Genomic DNA, 21,184 nt, shown 5'->3' with positions numbered 1-21,184 from the left:
ACCATATCGTCCGCGCACTGCATTAAAAATAATCTTGTCGAGCGAATTTTAGGAGATAGAAGCCTTGGATAATGTTTTGCCAAGGTCTGCCGTGTATAAATTAAAAAGGAGGGGCGCCAGTATGCAGCCTTGTTTCAGCCCTCGGGCTGTTGGGATCTTTTTAGTACCTGCATTCGTCGTGAATTTCACCCGTACCCAGGTTCTGGTGTAAAGACTGATTATTGCTTTTAGCAGCATCGGTGGTATCCCCCAGTTCTGCAGTTTCCGCCACAGCAGACTCCGGTTGACGCCGTCAAATGCCACGGAGTAGTCCACAAAACATGCAAAGAGTGGAAGCTGCTTTTTCTGAGTGGACTGTTCTACTAAGTAAGTGAGGGCTAAGGTATTATCCATTGTTGATGCCCCAGGCCTGAAACCGGATTGGTAGGCTGGTAGGATATTATTGTCGTTAGCCCATTCCTGCAGATCTTACAGAAGAAGGCTTGCATATCCTTTTGCCTCGATGTCCAGGAGAGCAATCAGCCTATAATTCGATGGGTCCCCGGTGTCTCCCTTTTTATGAATGGGCTGCAGCAAGGAACCTTTCCAAGTCTCCGCGACTATTGAGTCAGCCAGTCAGTATTGATAAAGTGGCGTAAGTATGGTGCCCCAGAAATCGCAATCTTCTTTGAAGAGGTGTCCTGGTAAGCCATTGGGACCTGGTGCCCCGTCCTTTCTGATATGTTTTAGAATTAGTGTCACATGGTTCTCTGCAAGCTGGTGCTCTGATGTTTCTTCGCTAGACGGGAGCTTCCCTATTACTGAAGGTACGGCTGTGTCTTCAATGGGTGGAGGGAGGGTATTTCGCAAATCGTCTGTAATAGGGAGATACTGCTGATGCTGTTGAGCTTAACTTGGCATGCAACAATACAATGTAAGCCATATGGGCAATCCATAAATCGCTGGTAACCACATTGCGCCTATCATGGCCATGCCCTGAGAGCCTATTGATGTATGACCAAAATTCTGCCTGTTTGTTTGGAGTCAGCAGGCAATGAATGTGCAACCATTGGGTATCTTGCTGTCGTCTTTTGCTGTCCTATACATTTTTCTATGTATTTTCCTAGGTAGGAGTTGATCTTGGAATGTTTTATCATTTCCTTCTCTCTTGTGGATGCGGATGGCTGATCTCAAGGCCCGCTTACTTTGCCCCACTTTTATGCACCGAGGTTGAGGTTGGCAACAATTCCTTTCTCCTGAGGCTGTACGATGGTTTGTTTGTCTGCAGATCAAACGATCATACACCTCTGTCGCCAGTTTAATCCAATTTTCAAAACATTACCTGCTATAAATTCGTGGGCGAATCTGGGCTAGTTGTTTTTCCACTTACATAGGGCTGATGTATCTATTATATTCCATGTTATTCTCCTCTGTAGGGTGTGAATTTCCTCCCCCTTAGTATGACCCACAGTGGCGATGAGCGGTTGCCTGGCCATGTGTAATGCAAAGACTATGGCCAATGGGAGATGGTCACTCGTCTGGAAAATAATATTCTGAGATTTTGACACTTGTCCATGCAGGCGATTACACACAAAAGTCAATCGTGGATTTGATTTTCCCCTGTAGTTCTGTATTCAAGACAGCCTTGGGAGGATTGAGGAATTGTATTGATTTTAATCTGTATGTATTTAAAAATGTGTTCATTAGCATTCCGGCCGTGTCCATCGGCAGGGCATCATCTAGTGCAGTCCCTAGGTTATGAGTGTTGAAATCCCCGGCGATTATAATCTCACAGTTTGACTGACTGCTTAGTAGCTCTTCCAGTGTGCTCACTAGAGCCTTCATGATACTGAATCTTGGTGATTCATTACTGTTGAAGTAGATGTTCACAGGTACAATTTTTATTGGGCAGCTGTTCAATTTCAAGCCTTGCAAAAGAGTGGCTTGGGCCATGTCCGTGTTTAGTAGAGGTATAGCTTTTATGTTACTGCTAATTCCTATGTATGTTGATAGGCCCCCCGATGGTCTTCCAAATATGTTGTGCTTTTTTGCCGGCTGCTGAAATTCCCTGAAGCCTGGAATGACCGCTGAGGCTAGCAGCCAAGTTTCTTGAAGACCTAGCAGATCCCCAGACTGTAGAAAATCAACTGATTCGTGTTTTGTAATGTGGTTTTTAACCCATACACATTCCATGAAATTACTCAATTCAAAGCTGGGAGAATCATTGCTTTGTTTGCTCGGAGCAATTTGTTCTTGACGGTGGTCGGGTTATTGATGTTCCCTCATTGTGGTTTCTTTCAAGATCCATTTTTACACTTTCTGTTCACATGCACCTTTTTTTTGCGTGGAATTTGGTGAAAGATGTATTCTTAAGTTGTGGAATGCTGTAGTATGAGCAACGTAGTTTCCCCCTCTTAAGAAAGACTTTTGTGAGTTCTCTGTTTTTTTTATGTTCGTGCCGGCTTTTAACAAAAAGTGCTACCAGGCTAGCCTAGAGGTACAGTGCGCGGGCGCGCGCGCCGCGATTTACCGCAATTACTTTCACTTTTGCGGCCGCTTTGATGTTTGATCGCAATCGCGATCACTTTCACGGCCGCTTGGCATAGCCAATAGGTCTCTCTTTTGGGACCTTATAAGTATTTAGTTATGCCACTGTTGCATGGCTAAACACTTATAAGGTCCCAAAGGCGAGACCTATTGACTATGCCAATGCTTGTTTCATTTTAGTATTGATGGCTCTCTTGTTTCATTGCTGCCCAATAGCTTGAATTGAACTTGGATAAGATCTTCGGTCACAATCGAGGAGAGCTCTGGAATATGTCGAAATATTTGTAAAATATTAGACCTGTTTAAAATGTCGGCACTTCCCCGTGAAGTGTATTCAGGAGTGAAGATTGTGATGTTATTCTCCAGCTCCATTTGACCTTGTGTCCTTTGGCGTTCGTTGGTGGAGTATATGGCCAGACCTTGTGCGTTTGTTATGATCGCTCTGATATCTTTGTGGATGATGTTGATCCCCCGGAGATCATTTTGGTTCAGTAGCGGGGGGGGCTGACATTTCTCTGTCCGTGGCATAGGGCCAGGCTTCCCGCTTATTGCTTTGTTGATACTGCTTCGTGGAAAAGCTACCTGTGCTGACTGTTTGTGATGGCACTACCGGCGCGTGATGGGTCCGCTCTTCCATCTTCTCTGACAGTCCCTCATTGGTGTGTGGATTTTGTAGTTATTTTTAGGTGTTGTTATATTGTTTGGCTGGCCATTTCCCGGCCTGGCACTACGACTTTCCATTTGAGAAATCGTATAGAGTTTCTGTGGCTCTCCGTTCTTTGCTGTGAGAACATTTTTTGCTTGTATTTTTTGGCTCTGAGGGCCAACTGGTTCTCTCAGACCCAGCTGTGTTTCCTTTACCCGGCTCCGTTGTTTGTTGGTTTTAGCTTGTTTTATCAACCGTTTATTTGCTCTTCGTGATGGTGTTTTGGAGGGTTCTGTGGTGAGTTCCAAATTGGTTGTTCTGCCGAAGTTACTGTGCAAGGTTTCTGATTTGAGTTTTATTCTGCGCAGTGATCTTTTCTACTAGGCGTGTGTTGCCCACGCTGTGATTCGCATCCCTTGTTGCTGTTTGCGGTGGCACGTTGGGGGGGCTTTCGACGCTCGCTGGTCATTAATTCCGTTTGCTTCATTTAATGTTCTTTCAGGGGTTCTTTGATGGGACTGGGCTGTGATGGCCTGAAGTCTTTGCTTAAGTTCTGTAATAATGGATGTTAAAACTTCTGGTAGAGACCTAAGCTTCTGCACTATTGGTAAGCACAAGCACCTGGCTGGTGGTAATGACCTCAACAGAGCCAGTTTTTCTGTTAGAGTATCGAATTTAGCTTCGATTTTGATCATGGCTATCGTGATTGCCTGCACGGTGTCCATTTGTATTTCCAATTTTTGTGTTTGCCAGGTAAGCGCGTTGATAGCCATTAATAAGGTGGAGTTAATTGAAGACAATAAAGAATTTTGGTTAGGACATCCGATCTGTGGTGTGCACTTAGTTTCGGCAGTGGAATGTAGGAGATTCTGTTCTCCCTAGAGGCTATTTTCTCCCCGTTCCTCTCCCATCAAATGTAGGCTTTGGTTAAAGGTGAACATTTTAAGTGCTGATAGGCTCCGTGACTGGGACTGGGACAGAAAGTGCAGGTTGTTTCTGCACTCTGCCTGTATGTCCGTTGTGAGCTCCCCATGCATGTAATGGTTGTCTTTACCTTTGTTTGTTGACTCTTGAGTGGAAGATATTTCTAAGACTTCCGGTGTTCTCAGGCCTTATGCGTTGTGCCTCTTTCCTTGGGGTTCCAAATACTCTGATGCTGATGAAATTTCAAGGACTTCTGGGTCTCTTTGCCCTTGGGCTTTTTTCCTGGCATTGTATCAGACCTGATGCGACTTGTATCTCCTCCTGGGGTGCTGGATGCTCGAGCGATGTTGAGATTTCAAACACTTCGAATCTCCGTGCCCTAACCCTTCTTTTGCCGAATCCAAGTGTGGATTCAAGTCTGCGTTGTTGTTCCCAGCGGGGGCCAATGTCACGTCAGACGGTTTCCCGCTGCCCTGGCTTCTCATCGCCTGGGTTGTTTCCTGGCTCTGACTCTAGCCCCTTTTGGCTTGTAGCGTTGTATGTGTTAATGCATTGCTGTACGACGTGCTCTTTCCCAGTATGTCCTGTCCAGGTGTTATTGTAATAAAATATTTGCAGATTGACTTGGTGTCAATTTTGGGGTTTGTGCTTAGTGAGTGCGGCAGAGGGTTGGACAGCAGCTGCGCTTGCTTCCATGTTGCCTGCTTTGTTCTGCTGCCTGCGCTGGTAAGTTTGCTCATGTTAATATTTGACGTGTTAATATTTGACTTGTTCGTTCTCATATGCTGTGAGCGAGAATATTTGTGGATGGGTTTGTATTTGCCTTTCGCCTCCCTGTCCTCTAATTTGTAAGGTAATTTGTACTTTAATTTGTAGGTCAATTTCCAACTCTTGAGTCTGGGGGTCACGCACTGTGTGTCCGGATATGCTTCCTTTTCCAAAGCCACTTTCTCTGACTTCCCTGCTATTCAGCGTGTTGGTTGGAGTCATTAAGTCAAACGGAAGATTGACGGAAGGGCCGATGAGCGGACTGACAGGCAGGCAGCAGCTGAACGTGGCGGGAGCTCTCTTATGTGACCACTTGCGAGCCTATGTGGCTCTTCTTGACCAGGGCTGCGACCAGGACTGCGACCAGGCCTGTGACAGATCTTCAGCCGAAAGCGCTGTGCTGTTCAGCGCAGCCCTTACCAAGGGCTTCGGTGTGGGACATCCTGAAGGGGTGGGTGCTTGCTTGCTACTGGCTCGGCTAACTTGAATGGGAGTGGTGGGGAGAGGGCGGTATAATGTTATTGTGGCGGATGGGCAGATGAACAGATGGGCTGGATAGTAGGTGCCGCTGAAAATGGGCTGGTCGCAGCGGGGCAGCTGTAGCGATGGGCAGATGTAGTGGTGGGGGGGGTGAAGGAATGGCAGGGAGGAGCACGCGAGCAGGGCACGCTGGGCACCGCAAGCCACGCCCAACCTAGTTGGGCTGCCTCTGCGGGGCTCCTGGGCACTACACTCCGCGACCACCGCTAATTATGGCCGCGCTCCCACGCTCTTTTTGACCCCTGCCTTGCCTCTCCTCCACTCCTGTGCTCCTTTAAAGCGCCCACACAACAGCGTGACAAACACGCCACACACAGTGCGCCACACTCCACGTGCCGGCCCCCTCGGTGCTCCTGGTACCTTGTGCCTTGTAGTGCCTTTTGCCTTGTGGTCGGACCGCTGTGGTTCTCTATGCCCCCTGCCGGCTCCCTTGCGGCTCCTCGCTGTCCTGGCCGCGGTTCCTCGTTCTGCCCGTGTCTTCACTGACTGCCTCACGGTCGGAGTTGGGCAGGGCTGAGTGCCGAGGGTTGAGCGTCGGAGTCAGGCTCTGAAAAGCTGTGTGCTGAGAGCCGGCAGCCGGCAACCTCTCTCCTCCGAGGATTCTGCCTCTGTGAATTCTCCTTCCTGCTTCCGGTCAGCTGGGGGAGTACCAGAAGTGCTTTGAATCCGTCCAGGTATCCATTGGCCTTGACTTCCCGGAGGCCGGGCTTCCTCCTGTACCTAAGAGGCATGGAGAAAGATTAACCCTTGCTTTGCCGGCTTCTCTGGGACATTGGCCCTGAATACTGAGGATATATGTGGTAAGGGGAGTAGATGTTGGTACTAAGTTTTGCGTTGTGTTGCTTTGGTTGTTGACCGGTTTAACACAGGGACATTGATAAAATCTACTGGAAATGTGGTTTGCCTTTGTAGCTCACTCAAGTGAGATGCATCAAAATCTTTTCTATTCCATGCTTGGCATGTATGACAGTTCCATGAACAATATGTTGCTTTGGTTTTTGACCTTTTTAACACGAGGACATTGATGAAATCTACTGGAAATGTGGCTTGCCTTTGCAGCTAACTCAAGTGAGATGCATCAAAATCCTTGCTATCCCATGCTTGACATGTATGACAAGTGCATGAACAACATTCAATTATTGGTACATTCCTGTTTAAGATCAGATTGAGGAATCCAAAGAGATTGAAGCTTATTGAGCTATTGTAGTGATTGACTTTAGTAAACCAATGGTGAACACATGTTCAATTAACATTTTGATGTGCGACTGCCTTGGTGTAATGTGAATTTCCCTTCATCATGTTTACTTGTATTTTGGAACACATTGCAGTCAATTTATTTACTCTTATTGGTTTATGTATACCATCACATTCAGTGTTATGTTAACTTTATGCTTTGCTGGTCAACCTTTTTCCATTCACTAAATATTCTACACATAGACTGAATGTTAGTTCACAAATGTGTCACTTTCATATGTGCTAGCATGTATAAATAACAATCCTTCTGAGCATACCTTCTTGTAGACACTTTTGCTCTTTTATGTATATATGTGTACATGCGTGTATCGAATTGATGTTTGTGAAACGTGAACCTGGCTAGAGAGCAAGAAGGCGCTGAACACTAGACTAAACCTTGAGATAAAATTAGGAATAATTTAGAGTGAGGCAGCACACTCATGGATGTCGGTTACTGCCGTGTAGAAATAGTGTTAATTGCAGGAGGGTTGGGCAGTTGGGGTGTTTTCTCCAGGTCGTGGGAGTGCTCTGAGGATGTGGAACAAACCTTTGGATCTGATGTCTAACTATTATATTTGAGATGATAGACTGCCTCCTCTGCTCACAATTTTGCTTTTTATTGCTAGACTGTTGCCAATTGACCTCGTGTGCTGTTGTATTACATTGTAATTGGTGTTTTTTGTTTTTGTTTTTTTTGTACACAGGTCAGTATCAGTCTAGAGCTCTGGCAGAGAGCATGCTTACCACCAGTGAATTTCTAAAAGAGATCAGCTACGAGCTCATCACAGGCAAGGTCAGCTTCCTAGCATCTCATTTCAAAAACACTTCCCTGGGTAAGTCTGCTCCTATGAGATGCTGATTGGTCCTTTGGTGCATTTCACCAAGTAATTTTGTTTTATTACTAGCATGTAAAAATAATGCCCTTGCATGTAGAATTGGAGCGAGGTGTATTTGGAGCTTTCCTGCTTACAATATTTCTGCAATGTTTTGTAGAGTTTACATTTTTAGGAGTTTTACAAAGAGAGATGGCAGAAATGCAATAGTAGCGAGATGCAGTGGATGAGAACTGGGTCACTGATTTCTTTCCGTGTCCTGACGGACTCTACTTGAACATCCGGTCTAGCCTTTGGTTGGCTTGTACCATTTCACACAGTTACTTGACTCAAGCTCTTTAATTTATTTTGATGCTTCTGCGTACAAATTAATTACATATTTTTGTGACTTGTGAAAGTGCCTACACTTACAGTCCTCATACAGTGACATTGCTGAATACTTGGATTTATGTGTTTATAATGCAGGCTCCTTTCTAGCTTTGACAAGTAATGGCGCTTGCACCATTCTTTAGGTTTGACATGTAATTACATTTTCACCATTCATGCCGGGGCGGCTCCTTCATATGGGCCGAGGAGTGTCGGCCCTCTGCTTTCTCGCAGTGCGAGAGCAGAAACATAAAATGGTATTTTTTAATACCATTTTATATCTCTGCATCTCGCACTGCAAGAAAGCAGTGGGGCATGTTTTGGTTGCATGCAGCCTACATAGAGAAAATGGCCTCCCCATAGACGCCTGTTGGGTCGGCGTCCCAGCCCAGCCAATCACAATGCCGCCATTGCAGCCTTGTGATTGGCTTAGGTGAGGGGAGGAAGGCTGCCTGTTGCTTCCTGTTGTAGAGAGGACGATGCAGGATGGGCCGGCAAAGGTAAGTTAACGTAACTCTTTTTTAAATTATTAAACCTTTTCCCCACACGGAAGTCATACCTGCCGCGACTGCATTTATGGCTGGCATATTGTACCTATATGTACTCCAAGAAGCTTTGCTGCAGCTTTCTTCAGCCATTGGCTTGAGATATTAATAATAACATCTTATATTAACACAGAGGAGTATTTTACCCTCTGTTTCTATTGGGTGTATTGTTCTGCCTAGGATGGAATGCATGAAGGACTATTTTCCATCAGAAAAGTAAACACTGTCATCGCCTTTTTAAATCTTTTTCTCATCCCTACATTGCACACACAAACCAGCCCTTTTTATTTTAATTGTTGCACATTGCAGCAGGAAGTTTTAAATTCTATTTGTCAGCGCTTTAATGTGAGTGTTCAGCTTGATGGCTTCGCCAGTTCCTTTTATTACTCCTTTCATTCACTCCATCACTTTTCTCACACTTCAATCAGCCCTTTTACAGTGATCATTTGATTCTGTAACTCTTAAATTGCTATTTTGTATGGCCTTTAAAACCCCTCATTCTCTCATCTATTGAATACCTTTTGTGACATGTCAGTTGAGCACATCCACCACTTTCCCTTGGTGCGTGTCTCTGGACATCCATGTACATTTGTTCCCTATTTTTCTTGGTAAACTTATTTTTGGGAAATAATTATGTTTAAAAATACTGTATTGTATTTGCGTTTTATGTGGCTATTCTTTTCTGGGGAATTCCATTAATTTCCCCCACTAACGAGTTCTGACACTATAAATCTAAACACACTTTCAACCACAAACTCAAGGTTGACCGGTATCTCAGGACTTATTGGCCTTATGCTACAAAAAATACTGCAATCAGACCACACAGAAAACATTTTACACATTGCAAAGGGTACATAAGGCGCTATTTAAATAACAGGACACTGCAATTCTATTGTGAGATGAAGACTGCTCACTACGTTTTTTTCTAAAAACTTTCAGCTGTCTTACAAGTACTTGGACAGGGTCACTAGAGTTACTACTTACTACCATTTCTGTATCCTCCATGAATAAAGTGGTCTCTTCCTTGGTCTGGCGACTTCATTCCTAATCCTCAATCTCACCATCGACAAAGTCTGTGATCTTGGCTAAATTCCTTAAGTGCTTGTTTTTTCAGTCTCCCTTATCCCTATTATTTCTTTTCTTACTCTTGTTGCCCAGCAATTATCTCTTTTTTTTGTCATTTAAACGAACTGCACCACCTGTAATTAGGGGCCGCATAAACTGTTTAGAAACATTGGACATTTCATACATGTTTTGTAGACTCTGGGCCTTTCTTTCTGGTAATAAGCCAGCATCCAGTCCCTTGCTAGTTTGGTGACTAAATTTTAAATCTCCATAAATGTTACTAGCTTGAATACTCAACACAAATATTGGTTCAACAATGTAACCTTTTCTGGATAATGTTAAAATTCCCCCTGATCCATCCTCAAATTTTCATTCCTTGTACTTTTATCTTTCACAAGCGTTGCTTAAATGGTTGATCTTGTTTAAGAGAAGTTCAGATTTCTTTGCTTTTCTTACCACTTTGATAGATTTTTAGGTCTTGCTTTATGAGCACCATATGCTGTTGGGTGCAAGACATATTATTATCCTACAGTGGGCTGGGACCACACCTATTGCTTAACATTTGGTGGCTTCATTGCCACTTTCAATTGCTTGCTTCTTATTCTTAAGATGTGTGGGGCCACTTCCTTTTCTTGTGTTTGCCCCCCCCCCTTCCCACAAAGCATGGTTGAATTACTATGTCTTTCCACTGCTCTCATTTTCAGATGCTACTTTTTTTTTGGTTTAAGCAGTCTGAGAATATGTGTGTTTTCTGACTGTCCTAATCGTATGCATCTCTCCCCCTTCTGCGGTACTCAGTCTCCCCTCGCCTTCTCACGTGTCTGCTTTCTCCCCTCCAGCTCTTTGTTGCTCTCTTTCGCCTGTTTGATCCCCATACTCGTGACCCAATGTTGTTTCCCCCACCCAGCGCTGCCCTGTGTTGTTTCTGTCCCCCCGTGTTGCTTCACCCACCCACTTTAAAAGCCCGTTCCCATCCGCACCCTGTGTCCTTTAATCCTTCCCCATAATTTTTCCCCTACAAAGAAATCCACCTCAGATGATTTCACTCTTTATCATAGTGTAGTGAAAAAGCCACAGATGCCTTTGGTGTCAAGCAGAAGGAGTCATGCTTTTTATTAGTCACTAGGCCCATTATTACGGCTAAATCTTTACTTTCCAATGATTCTGACAGCTTTGCAGCAAAGTTGTGAAGTCTTCCAAAAACAAGCTACTTCTATAGCAGTACCTCCTAGAATAGAAAATAAATCTAATCCACACAGAACCGATAATACGTTGGGCAGTGCCACTGGAATTATACAAATCTGCTGCATTTTCCACATAATTATGGATCCGCTGCATTTTCTGTATAATTCATCTGCTGCATAATCTGAAGGTTTTTACAAAAAGAAAACATTTTCTACTTCAAACAGATCAAAAGTTACTAATAACGTGGTGACATGGGTTTGTGTGGAGTGGTAGGCCTTTTGCAGAGGTTAACTGCTCAACTTTTGGTTGCTTTTTTCAGTATTTGCTTGCTGAAGTGTTACTAATGATGTGAAATATTTGCCCAGACAGTACTACCCTCTGTAAAAATTACAAAATAATGAAGCAGTAGTGTAAAAAAGGTGTCTCTTTATGCAGCATAATTTTCCTTGTCTTGCTGTATAATTTAGTCAACCCTGTTGCATAATGTGATGCTCCCTGGGAGCATATTTCCAGTGGTCCTGACTTTAGGTCACATATTGAGCCTAACTCTTATATTGTCTTCAGTGCCAAGATAACAGCCCCGATTCTCCAGCATACATGGCCCACCACCAGATGGGGGAGTTAACTTTTGGAGGCTGGGGGAAGAAACGTGGAGTTATCGGTGGCCATAAATGACTTAGAGCAAAGTTACATAGCTACTGCTCACCTACAATGGGAAGATATATACTGCAGTACATTTCAGAACAATAACAAAAAAGGGGCAAGTCAGTTTTGGATGTTTTCAGAATATTTGTAAATTATTACTCAGTCTTTTTCAGCTAAAGCTGACCTAGCCAGAAGGCAATTATCGACCGGTATTTCAGGTTTCAAAAGGGAAGTTTAAGCAAACTTTATTGACCCACTTTTTATAGGGAACACATTGGTCCAGCAATGGATCAGAATCTGTAACAATTGAAAAAGCCAATAACAGTGCAAAGTCTACGGCGGCATTGCAAATGACAAGTTCCTTTCATAGATGACAGCCAGGGGCAACATAGATTACTGACAGTACAATGCCTCAAAAACAAATCCCTCCTCCTGGTTTCCAAGGCCAGTCACATTGGCACCAAATCAATCAGGGAAGGCAACACTCACCGATACAGCCACTCAAACACCCACTCACTCCTATGCAGCCACTCACAACCGACTGACTCTCTAATACAGCCACTCAGTCAACCACACAGCTGCTCACATACCCACTAACACACTGTTACAGGCAGGCACACAGCCACTCAAATGAGATCTGTTAGATATAGTAGGACTATATAAGTCTCTTTAGTGCTGGTCCCATCACGTAACAATAGCAGAGGGACAGAATTAAGGATTGTCCATACATGTGGCAGTTCATCACAGCTGAAAAATAGGTATTAAATATTCTAAAATTTGGATACTACATAGGAGTCCAAAACAAAATTAAAACACATTTCCACCAAAGAGACACCTACAAGCAAGGACAGTTGTAAATACTGAATCAAGAGGTCATGAAATAATGTTTGAATCTCAAGAATGAAGTAGCAGAGGTTCCACTCCACAAATAAAATATAGGAGAATGCTAAGTATATTTCCTGATTCCAAAACTGGATTTGACTTTAAAACCTCTATCAGACCTAAGATTTGTGAACTAGTTGAACCACATTAAGAATTACCGCAATTGGTGAAAAAAGAAAAGAGAAAAACAACTTGCCCACCATAGATCTTAAAGATGCTTAAGTCCATATACCAATTCTTCCTGCTCATAGGAATATTTCAGGTTAGTAATAAAAAGGTTCTTGTTGCTAGTTCAATTTTCTTCCTTTGGGAAAAGGTCTGCGCCAAGGGTCTTCAAGTGATCACTGATAGTGGTGGCAACACATCTCAGGAGGGTAGGAATTCATGTATACATTGATAGCTGGCTGGTCAGGGCAAGTAACAACAATGTCCACAGAATCTCCAGATGGTAGTAGACCCACTGTACCAATTTGGGTTCACAAACAAAATGAAAAAGTCGTCATCCGTATATAAAAAACAAGAAGAATTTTCTGGGGGCAATTATGAGTACAGAATTGATAATGGCATATCCAGTTCAGAGGCGAGTGTTAAAACTACAGGGACAAGCTCATCTATATCAGTAGGCCTTGAAAATTCATAATAATGTTAATAAATTTGCAGGTCTGGTGACATAAATAATCTACCTCATTATAATGCTTTTGACCCATAAACTGGTTTCAAATTGTGATCCTCGGCAAATATTTTAATTCACTGAGCCACCGTTTTCTTTTTTATTACATATGAGAGCACCTTCAAATACGCGAGTTCAGCATGTCTATTGTACAAAAAACACTTTTGTTTGATTTAATAGACTAAACTTATGCCCCTTATATAATACAAATATAGCCAAATAAAGGAAGACACATGACAACTACCTTGCCTCTCAGTTCATTAACCGCATTGTCATCAGGGCGCGGACAGGAATGATTCTCAAATCATGTTTAAAACTATCACTTTAACCCCTTGGCTGCGGCAGGAATTCCGCCGCAGCGCTGGGGGGGGGTTGGGGGCAGCGCGGTGGCGCTGTGCTCATGACGGAGCCACTCCGTCATGAGCCACGGTTGAGCTGTGCTCATGACGGAGTGATTCCGTCATGACTCCGCCCACTGCGCTAATCGCCCGCACAGGCGGGGAATCAGCGCAGCGTGGGAGGAGCGGCGGCCAACGGCCGCAGCATGACGGAACCACTCCGTCATGAGCACACGGCACCCGTGGCTCATGACGGAGTGGCTCCGTCATGAGCGCTGAAGGGGTTAAATAAGTGCATCCCTGAAGCATGAAGTGGTAGCACACTTATTTGCAGTCTACAGATTTTCCATTGAAATGGCTGCAACATTTCCCACTGATGTGAGTTTTCTGATAAAACTCTATAGTGTATAATTTTTGGAAATTAGGTTTCTGCAACTGTCATTTGCACATCCCTAAGTAAAGTGTTTTGATTTGTTTGCCCCTATTTAAATCCTTGTTTGCATCACACTTCTGAATTGCAATTTTTTTTTTTTTTCCATAATTCCTGATATATTTGGAAATACTTGCACTATTATTTACAAGCTATTTAAATGTTGTTTGTTAGAAAAAAAACTGACATCTTGCAACTTTTTATTTCACAATGATTGTCAGACAGCTCACTTGACAACAACCTCTAACTGTAATAGGAGAAATAAAAGTAAATCCCATTTTCCAGGATAAGGTATGAAACAATTAGTAAAACAAACAGACCTATCCATGAACAGACAGCAAATGTGTCAAGATAAAAACAAGATTTAAAGTCATTTTTATTGCTCACTTTCTGAATGAACAGAGCACCCGTTCCTTCCAGCTTGACTTAAGGTCACTCCCCAGAAAGGAAGAGTAGGTGCTAAAAATAGCTCGACCTAATAAAATCCAACTTACCATAGCGAGAAGGCGAGTAGTTTTTTCGAGGCCTGCCTAGGCATTTCAGTCAGCGAGAAAATTAATGTAGTAATTGGAAATTTCGAGATCAAACATTCATTTGATAACAAATGCAACACCTCACATGCGACCTATTCAAGAATGGATGAACAGTCAGTGATCTCAAGTGAATGGAAACTGGGAGAATCAAGTTCTTGCAACAAGCAACGTGCAGGAGGCACATTGGTGAACAATTCAAAGGGGGCAAATTATACAAAACACAAAGTTCAACTGCTATCAGTACAACAGACTTGTCACACGTGACGAGCACAACTTCACAATCTTAAAAGATTAAAAGTCAGAGGTCAAAACAGGATGTTTCCAAACAAATATACTACCTAGAATTAAACATAACTTTAGCAATAAAGGCTTTCCAAAGTCAAATTCAAGTCCAAACAATTCAAATACTAACATTGGGAAACAGGAGGGCAATTAACTGACAGAATTCCGATTGCCAGGGTAGTCAGGTAAGGATGCGTCCTGGCCCGTACCCATTTTCCCCTATATATTAACAACCTAGTGGAAGCTCTCTCCCTAGGGAATATAGATGCACCTAAACTGGACGGGGCTTGGGAGCTCACACTTCTATTCGCCAATGAAACCCTGTTAATCTCCCAGACCCCGGTAGGCCTCCAGCAGCTCTGGACTAGTTTTAACGCTTTTTGTTCAGCTAGGGGGCTCGAGATCAACATTTTGAAAAGCAAATTTATGGCCGTTAGACCACACAAAACATTTAAGCTGCTATCTCCCTGGCAAATGAAAACCTAGGACGAGTATCTAGATTAGAGTACCTGGGCATAATGCTCGAGAGTAAAATGTTGTGGTCTGCACACATAAAGAAAAGAAGGGTCGTGACTCAACACCAGGCCTCGGCAATATACAGGAGGTTCCAGGGAATATCGAGAGCTCTTTTCCCGGCTCTTGAACTTTACAAACTAAAGGCCCAATCAGCCACGTTGTACGGGGCAGAACTTTGGGGATATGCTAATCTAGATGCTCTTATCATAAGTGAAAACACGTTTGTCCGCTCACTACTCCATCTCCCATCGAGCACTCCCTTAATAACAATGTTCTATGATGTCAACATAAAAAGAGTAGGAGAAGTAGCCATAATAAGGCCCCTTTTGTATTGGTTGAGGCTCTGGAGCACGGAAGAGTTGAGGCCGCACCAGATGGCTGTTGAGGAATTGTTGGTCCTCAACAAAGCCCTGACTTTTCCCTGGTTCAAACATGTCCACCAGTGCTTTGAAAAATTGGACCTTGGATCCTTTTGGTCAGATCCCGCCTCGTTGGAGGCTTCTTCTAAGTTGCTGCTGAAAAATCTTCACTAGGATCACATATACACTAGTCTTTTTCGCAGTTCCTCACTTGGTAGGCTTACAGATAAATTTCTGTCCATCAGGGATCGCCCATTTTATGAAACCTTTCTTGACCTCGCACTCCAGCAACTAGAAAAAAACCTTATGTTCGAGGCATATGAACTGCAGATTACACACTATGCATAGATCGCCATCTGGTGTGGGGCCCGGATGTTTGCACTTGTTTTTGTCTTGTAAAATCTTTGGAAGTCACGAGGTAGGTGACTCCTCCCTTGGATCATAGTGCGCATGGGCATCGGCTCCATCCTCAGTTTGTTTTTTTCCCCCATCTGGCTCGGATGTGTTTCTCACGTTCCAGTTCGGAACCGTTAACGGTTTTCTCTTTCGACGCGCAATCCTTCCCTTCTCGACGGTATTGTCTTGATCGCGTTTTCCCAATCCACACGACTCTTAGCAACTTTGAAGTCTTCGATTCCGGTCGTCGACGAAGGCCTTCGGGCCTACCTGGGCCTCATCTTCTGGCTCATGGAAAGGACGCCATTCAAAAAGTGTCCTCGATGTGGGTCGAAGTTTCCCCAAACCAACCTGCATGAAGTGTGCAACCTCTGCCTCTCACCGGAGCACGAGGCCAGAGACTGTCCAGCTTGCGCCTCCTTCTGCTCCAAGAAGACGATCCGGGACCGACGAGCTAGAAGAACAATGGCTCGCTCGTCATCTTCGATCCCCGACGACATCTTCCAAGAAGGTGTTGATGTGCCAGAGCAAGGGCGGGTCGAAGAAGGCCTCATCAGCGCCTCCGAAGCAGATGACTCCGACGTCGAAGACATCACTTCAGCTCAGAGGGCCGTGAGTACAGACGTCAACCCCAATCCCCCCTCGACACTATCAAAAAAGGCTTCGGTCCCACCTTCCCCTTCGGGTCCAGGTGCACACCGAGAGACTGCTTCCCATGCCCCGCCTTCGGGCCCGGTAAAGAAGCCTACTAAGCCTTCAGGTGACTCGGGCTCGAGTCAGCCTACCCTCGGTGCCGAAAAACATACACAGGCACCGAAAAAGAAGTCGTCCTCTTCCTCATCCACGCCGACCGCTGCTTCGACATCTAAGCCCTCGGCGTCGAAGACTAGCACCGGTTCCTCGACACCGACAACACACTCTGAGCCGACCAAAAAACGGCCACCAAAGGGCCCCGACTCCCATTCTTCGAAGCTGAAGACCTCGGAACCGAAAAAACAACAGATTCCATCGGACAAAGACACTGCAAAACTGCGCGGTTCCAAACCCAGAACCGCTACCGAGTCGGCGCCGAAAAAGCCTACAGCACCAAAGCCGTTGGCTCCGAAGGATCTGCTTCCCACAGGAGAACTGTTTCGCCCAGATCCTTGTGAAGGATCGTAAGACTGGTCACTTAATGCTTAGCATCAAGAAAAGACCCCTAGATACGCCTGCACCGGCTCCACCACCGAAAAAGAGAGACTTTGCTACCTCTCCATTAAGGATCCCTTCTCCTCTTCCTCCTCCTCCTCCTCACCGCTCTCCTACACCATCACCTACTCCAGTAGATGTTGATGATAACACCTCTGATGATGCAGGGGGAGGTGCGGACGATCAACCTCTACTGGCTCCCCAGACCCCTGGGATGATTACAGTGTCCCAGACGTCCCTTACACCCCACAAGACGACATCTATCCCTCTAGGCCTTCCCCTCCAGAGGACAATATCGGCTTCAACCAGCTCCTCCACATAGCTGCCCAGTACCACGGGGTATCCCCTTCATACAGACCCCGTGGAGGAAGATTTTCTCATGGACACTTTTGACACCACACAAAGGTCCACCTCAATTTTACCTATGCTTAAAGGAGTCAATAAGCATGCACCAGAGGTCTTTAAAGACCCGGTGTGGGCTCGAGTCATCAACCCGCGAATAGAGAAAAAATATAAGGCTGCCCCCACTGATCCAGCGTACATCAAAGGCCCCGCACCTCTAGACTCCCTCGTAGTCTCCAATGCGAGGAAGAGAGACAATTCCCAAACATCAGGTGACGCACCACCACCAGATAAGGAATCTAAACTCCTGGACGCCTCTGGCAAATGCACAGCGTCACAGGCAGCAAACATATGGCGCATTGCCAATACCCAAGCTGTTAGCTAGATATGACAGGGCACATTATGATGAGCTTGAGTCCATAATGCAACACCTCCCAGACAGATATAAAAACTCATTACATGAAGGTAAAACCTTCACTAACACCTTCATCCGTTGTGCCTTAGATGTTGCAGATACCGCCTCAAGGGCAATATACACCAGTGTCCTTCTGCGTAGGCATGCCTGGTCATGCATCTCCGGTTTTAAACCTGAAGTCAAGAGTTCCATACTCAATTGGCCATTCGATGAGCAACACCTATTTGGCCCTAATGTGGACGTATCACTTGAAACAAGCATTTGCAATGCAATAGGTCTCGCATTTGTGAGAGTTTGAGCTATTGGCATTGTAAATGACACTGCCTTTTATTAATGTGTTTTGAAAACCTGCAATCAGTGCATAAACACACACTTTGTACTTGTAGTAGGTGCTTACGAGAAGCAAGGCTGTCAGTTACTGTGCTTGTTTTACTGCCAGCAGTGCATTTCGTAAGCAAGGACTAAAAGTACAAAGTGCATATTTACGCGCGCTTGCAGGCTTTCAAAACACATGAATAAAAGGCCTTGTCATTTACAATGCCAATAGCTCAAACTCTCACAAATGCAAGACCTATTGCATTGAAAATGCTTGTTTAGCTATCTGGTTAGATGTTTTTGTCCCAGTCTGATCCTGTAGAAGAGCGATTTTAACATTGTTGATAAGAACCTACATTTGAGTGAAATGAGACACAACTGTCAGCATGATGTTTCGTTATGATATGTTGTCCAATGGATTCAAATACACCCTTACAAAGACGGACAGCTTAGCTATGTGCTCTCTCTCTGGTTAAAAAACACAGCTTATATTTCAGTGAAACAAAATAGGCAATCAATCCACTCATCAATTGTTTTTTCATGCCCCTTCTCCTTGTACAGCAATGACACCTTGTGAGAAAGTGGGTTTCTGTTGCAGTAACCCCCCCTTTTTTTTGCCTAATAGCTGATGCACTTTTCCTTGTTGTGCCCTGGGCTCCTGCCAATCAGGTGCCCAGGGCCTATGTTCCTTCCTTAAAACACACAAACTCCCAATTGGCAAACCCTGGCCACATGTCAGCCCCTGGTAAATGGTACCCTAGGTACCCAGGGCCTTGTGACCAGGGAAGGCCTCTAAGGGCTGCAGCACTCATTGTGCCACCCTTAGAGGCCCTGTACCCTTACACACACACACTGCCTTTGCAGGCTGAGTGTCTGGGTGCAGGACAAAACAAAGAGTCGACATGGCACACATCTCTGTGTGCCATGCCCATTACCTATACTGCCAAGGCATATGTCAGCCACCCCTCTGGCTGGGTGCCTTATGCCTATGGTGTGGGCACAGGAGCAGGAGCCCTGTGCCCCTACAGTACCCAGGTCCATTCCTGGGCACTGTAAGTACAGTGCTGCCTTTTACAAGTACATGGTGCTGAGAGCTCGTCAAACACGAACTCCACAGCACCATAATGGCAACACTGAAGACTGGGAAGTTTGGTATCAAACTTCTCAGCACATTAAACCCACACTGATGCCAGTGTGGGATTTAATGTACTAAGCACCCCAGAGGGCATCTTAGAGATGCCCCCTTACAGCTAACCTACAATCCACGTCTGCTCTGAGGCTGCCCAGGCTGCCACACAGCAGACACGTTGCTGGACCCCTGGGTGGGAGAGCCCCTGCTCTCCCGGGCCTGCAACAATGCACATCCTGGGTGAGGTGAGAAATCTCCTCCCCCAGGATGAGCAAAGGGAAGCTTCAAAGGCATGCCGCCAGTTGGAGTTTCCCCAGGCCACTGCAACCCCCCACTCTGGCAGGAAGCTTGGCCGGAAACCCCATACAAGGACAGGGGATGTGCCAGCCTGCCCACCCCACCCCTCAGGTGGGGGAGGCGAGGTGAAGCACATCTCCGGGCTCTCGCCATCTTGAAGATGGGAGGCCCTACCCTATCAGGATTAGGCTACTGCCCTCCTCCCACAGGAGAGAGGCAGGATAGGGGGTGTACCCACCCCAGGACAAGGACCCATTGGTCCCTGGCCTTCACCTACCTGTAACGCCCCTAAATCTAGTATTTAGGGGCCCTCTGAACCTTCCTTCCCCAGATTCCAGATAGAAACCTACAAGAAGAGCAAGAAGAAAAAAGACCTGCCCTGCAGCTGCTAAAAAGAGGAAGACACCAACTGCTTTGGCCCCAGCCCTACCGGCCTGTCGACCCTCGAACCTGCTCCTGCTCCAGCGCGGCATCTCTTGTGGCCAGCAACCTCAAAAACCCCGGAGGACCTGGCTACCTTTGAACTCTGATTCCCTGGGACTCCCATGAGTAGAGGCTCTACTCGAGAAACCTATTCCTAACTCCTGGCAGCAGCCCGGAACCGCGGACCCAACACACTCTGCACCAGCCAAGCCTGGCCAATGCCGGAGTGGACAAAGACCCTGAGGACGACCCCACGGCGACTGTGACCCCGAGTCCGGCACCCAAGGACCCCCCTCGACATCCTGGACGAAGCCTGCAGTCTCAGAACCGAGTGCCACCCCAGCCGCGATCAACCAGAGGGTAAGATTCCCGACGTCAAAAGGCACCCCTGCACCCGGCGCCCTGCGGCCCCCTGTGCCCAATCCCCGGGTACCCACCTAACCTACAACTACCCAACTTACCCCTCGAAGTGGTGGTGGCACCGGAAACATCCTCGTCCCCGAGCCTGCAGCCTTTTTCCAAACCGGAACATTCCCATTGATTTCCATTGAGCGCCCGAAGGCTCAAAAGCACCCTGCACCCAGCCGCCCGAGTGGCCCTGGCAGTGCACTCTCTACACTAACTTACTTCCCCACTTGCCCTGAGTAAGTGACCAGGAGCCCAGCTCCCACAGACGCGTGGCTTGCCAGACAGCAGCCACCAACTAAGGCCCCCCTATCCCTCATAGGATAACATTGGGCCTAACTCACTCTGCACCCGGCCGTCCTGAAACCGCTGAGGGTGAACCAACTGTACCTACCTGACACTGGGGGACCCCTGAGTCTATGCCCGGAATTTCAACTCTGCCAGTCGAGTACTTACCCTTAAACCGCTAACTTCATTTTCCTCATAGGGTAACATTGACTGGCTTTTTCTTCAAAAATCTTCTAAGTGTGAACTTTTCAAAACTGTAAAAATTCACCAAAAATCAGCCAAGTGACAAAAACGAATTTACTCACCTGTTCCTGGGTGAGCTCCCAGTGCTGGATCTAGTGGAGAAGTGTGGCTCACTGGTTAGAGCAGGCAGACCCTGAAGCAGAGGTCAGACCCGGCACCAGGGTTCAATTCCCGACGCGGCAGGGTCTTGAGCTCAAATGTCCATGGACTCGATAATTCTCGCTTCGGTGCCTGACCTAATCATGGGTTCACACTCTGCAACTCTGGGCATTAAGCTTGCTTAATCTCCACAACGGCCCCCCGCGGCGGGATGCCTGGCTTTCACCTTGGGGATGCCCTGTAGGGGCTATCTCACAGGGAAAAGCCAGGACGGGTTCCCAAGGCAAGCGCGGAGATACCCCTTCGGGGGTCGATTCAGGCGCTATATAAGAAACATAATAATAATAATAATAATAAT

General features: G+C 45.9%; 1 protein-coding gene across 8 annotated transcripts in view; it reads left to right on the top strand.

Moving 5' to 3' along the window:
* Nucleotides 1-21,184, top strand: part of GREB1L (GREB1 like retinoic acid receptor coactivator) — a 492,334-nt gene that overhangs the window by 343,014 nt on the left and 128,136 nt on the right. For all 8 annotated transcript variants that reach the window (XM_085605794.1, XM_085605790.1, XM_085605791.1 and 5 more), the window contains exon 14: nt 7,342-7,470. In XM_085605794.1, the coding sequence (XP_085461920.1) occupies nt 7,342-7,470 (129 nt within the window). The remainder of the gene's footprint in view (nt 1-7,341; nt 7,471-21,184) is intronic.

This window comes from Triturus cristatus, chromosome 5_1 (assembly GCF_964204655.1).
Source record: "Triturus cristatus chromosome 5_1, aTriCri1.1, whole genome shotgun sequence".
Classification (NCBI taxonomy): domain Eukaryota; kingdom Metazoa; phylum Chordata; class Amphibia; order Caudata; family Salamandridae; genus Triturus; species Triturus cristatus.
Note: the sequence above shows the minus strand (reverse complement) of the source record. Positions and strands in the feature narration are given on the sequence as shown.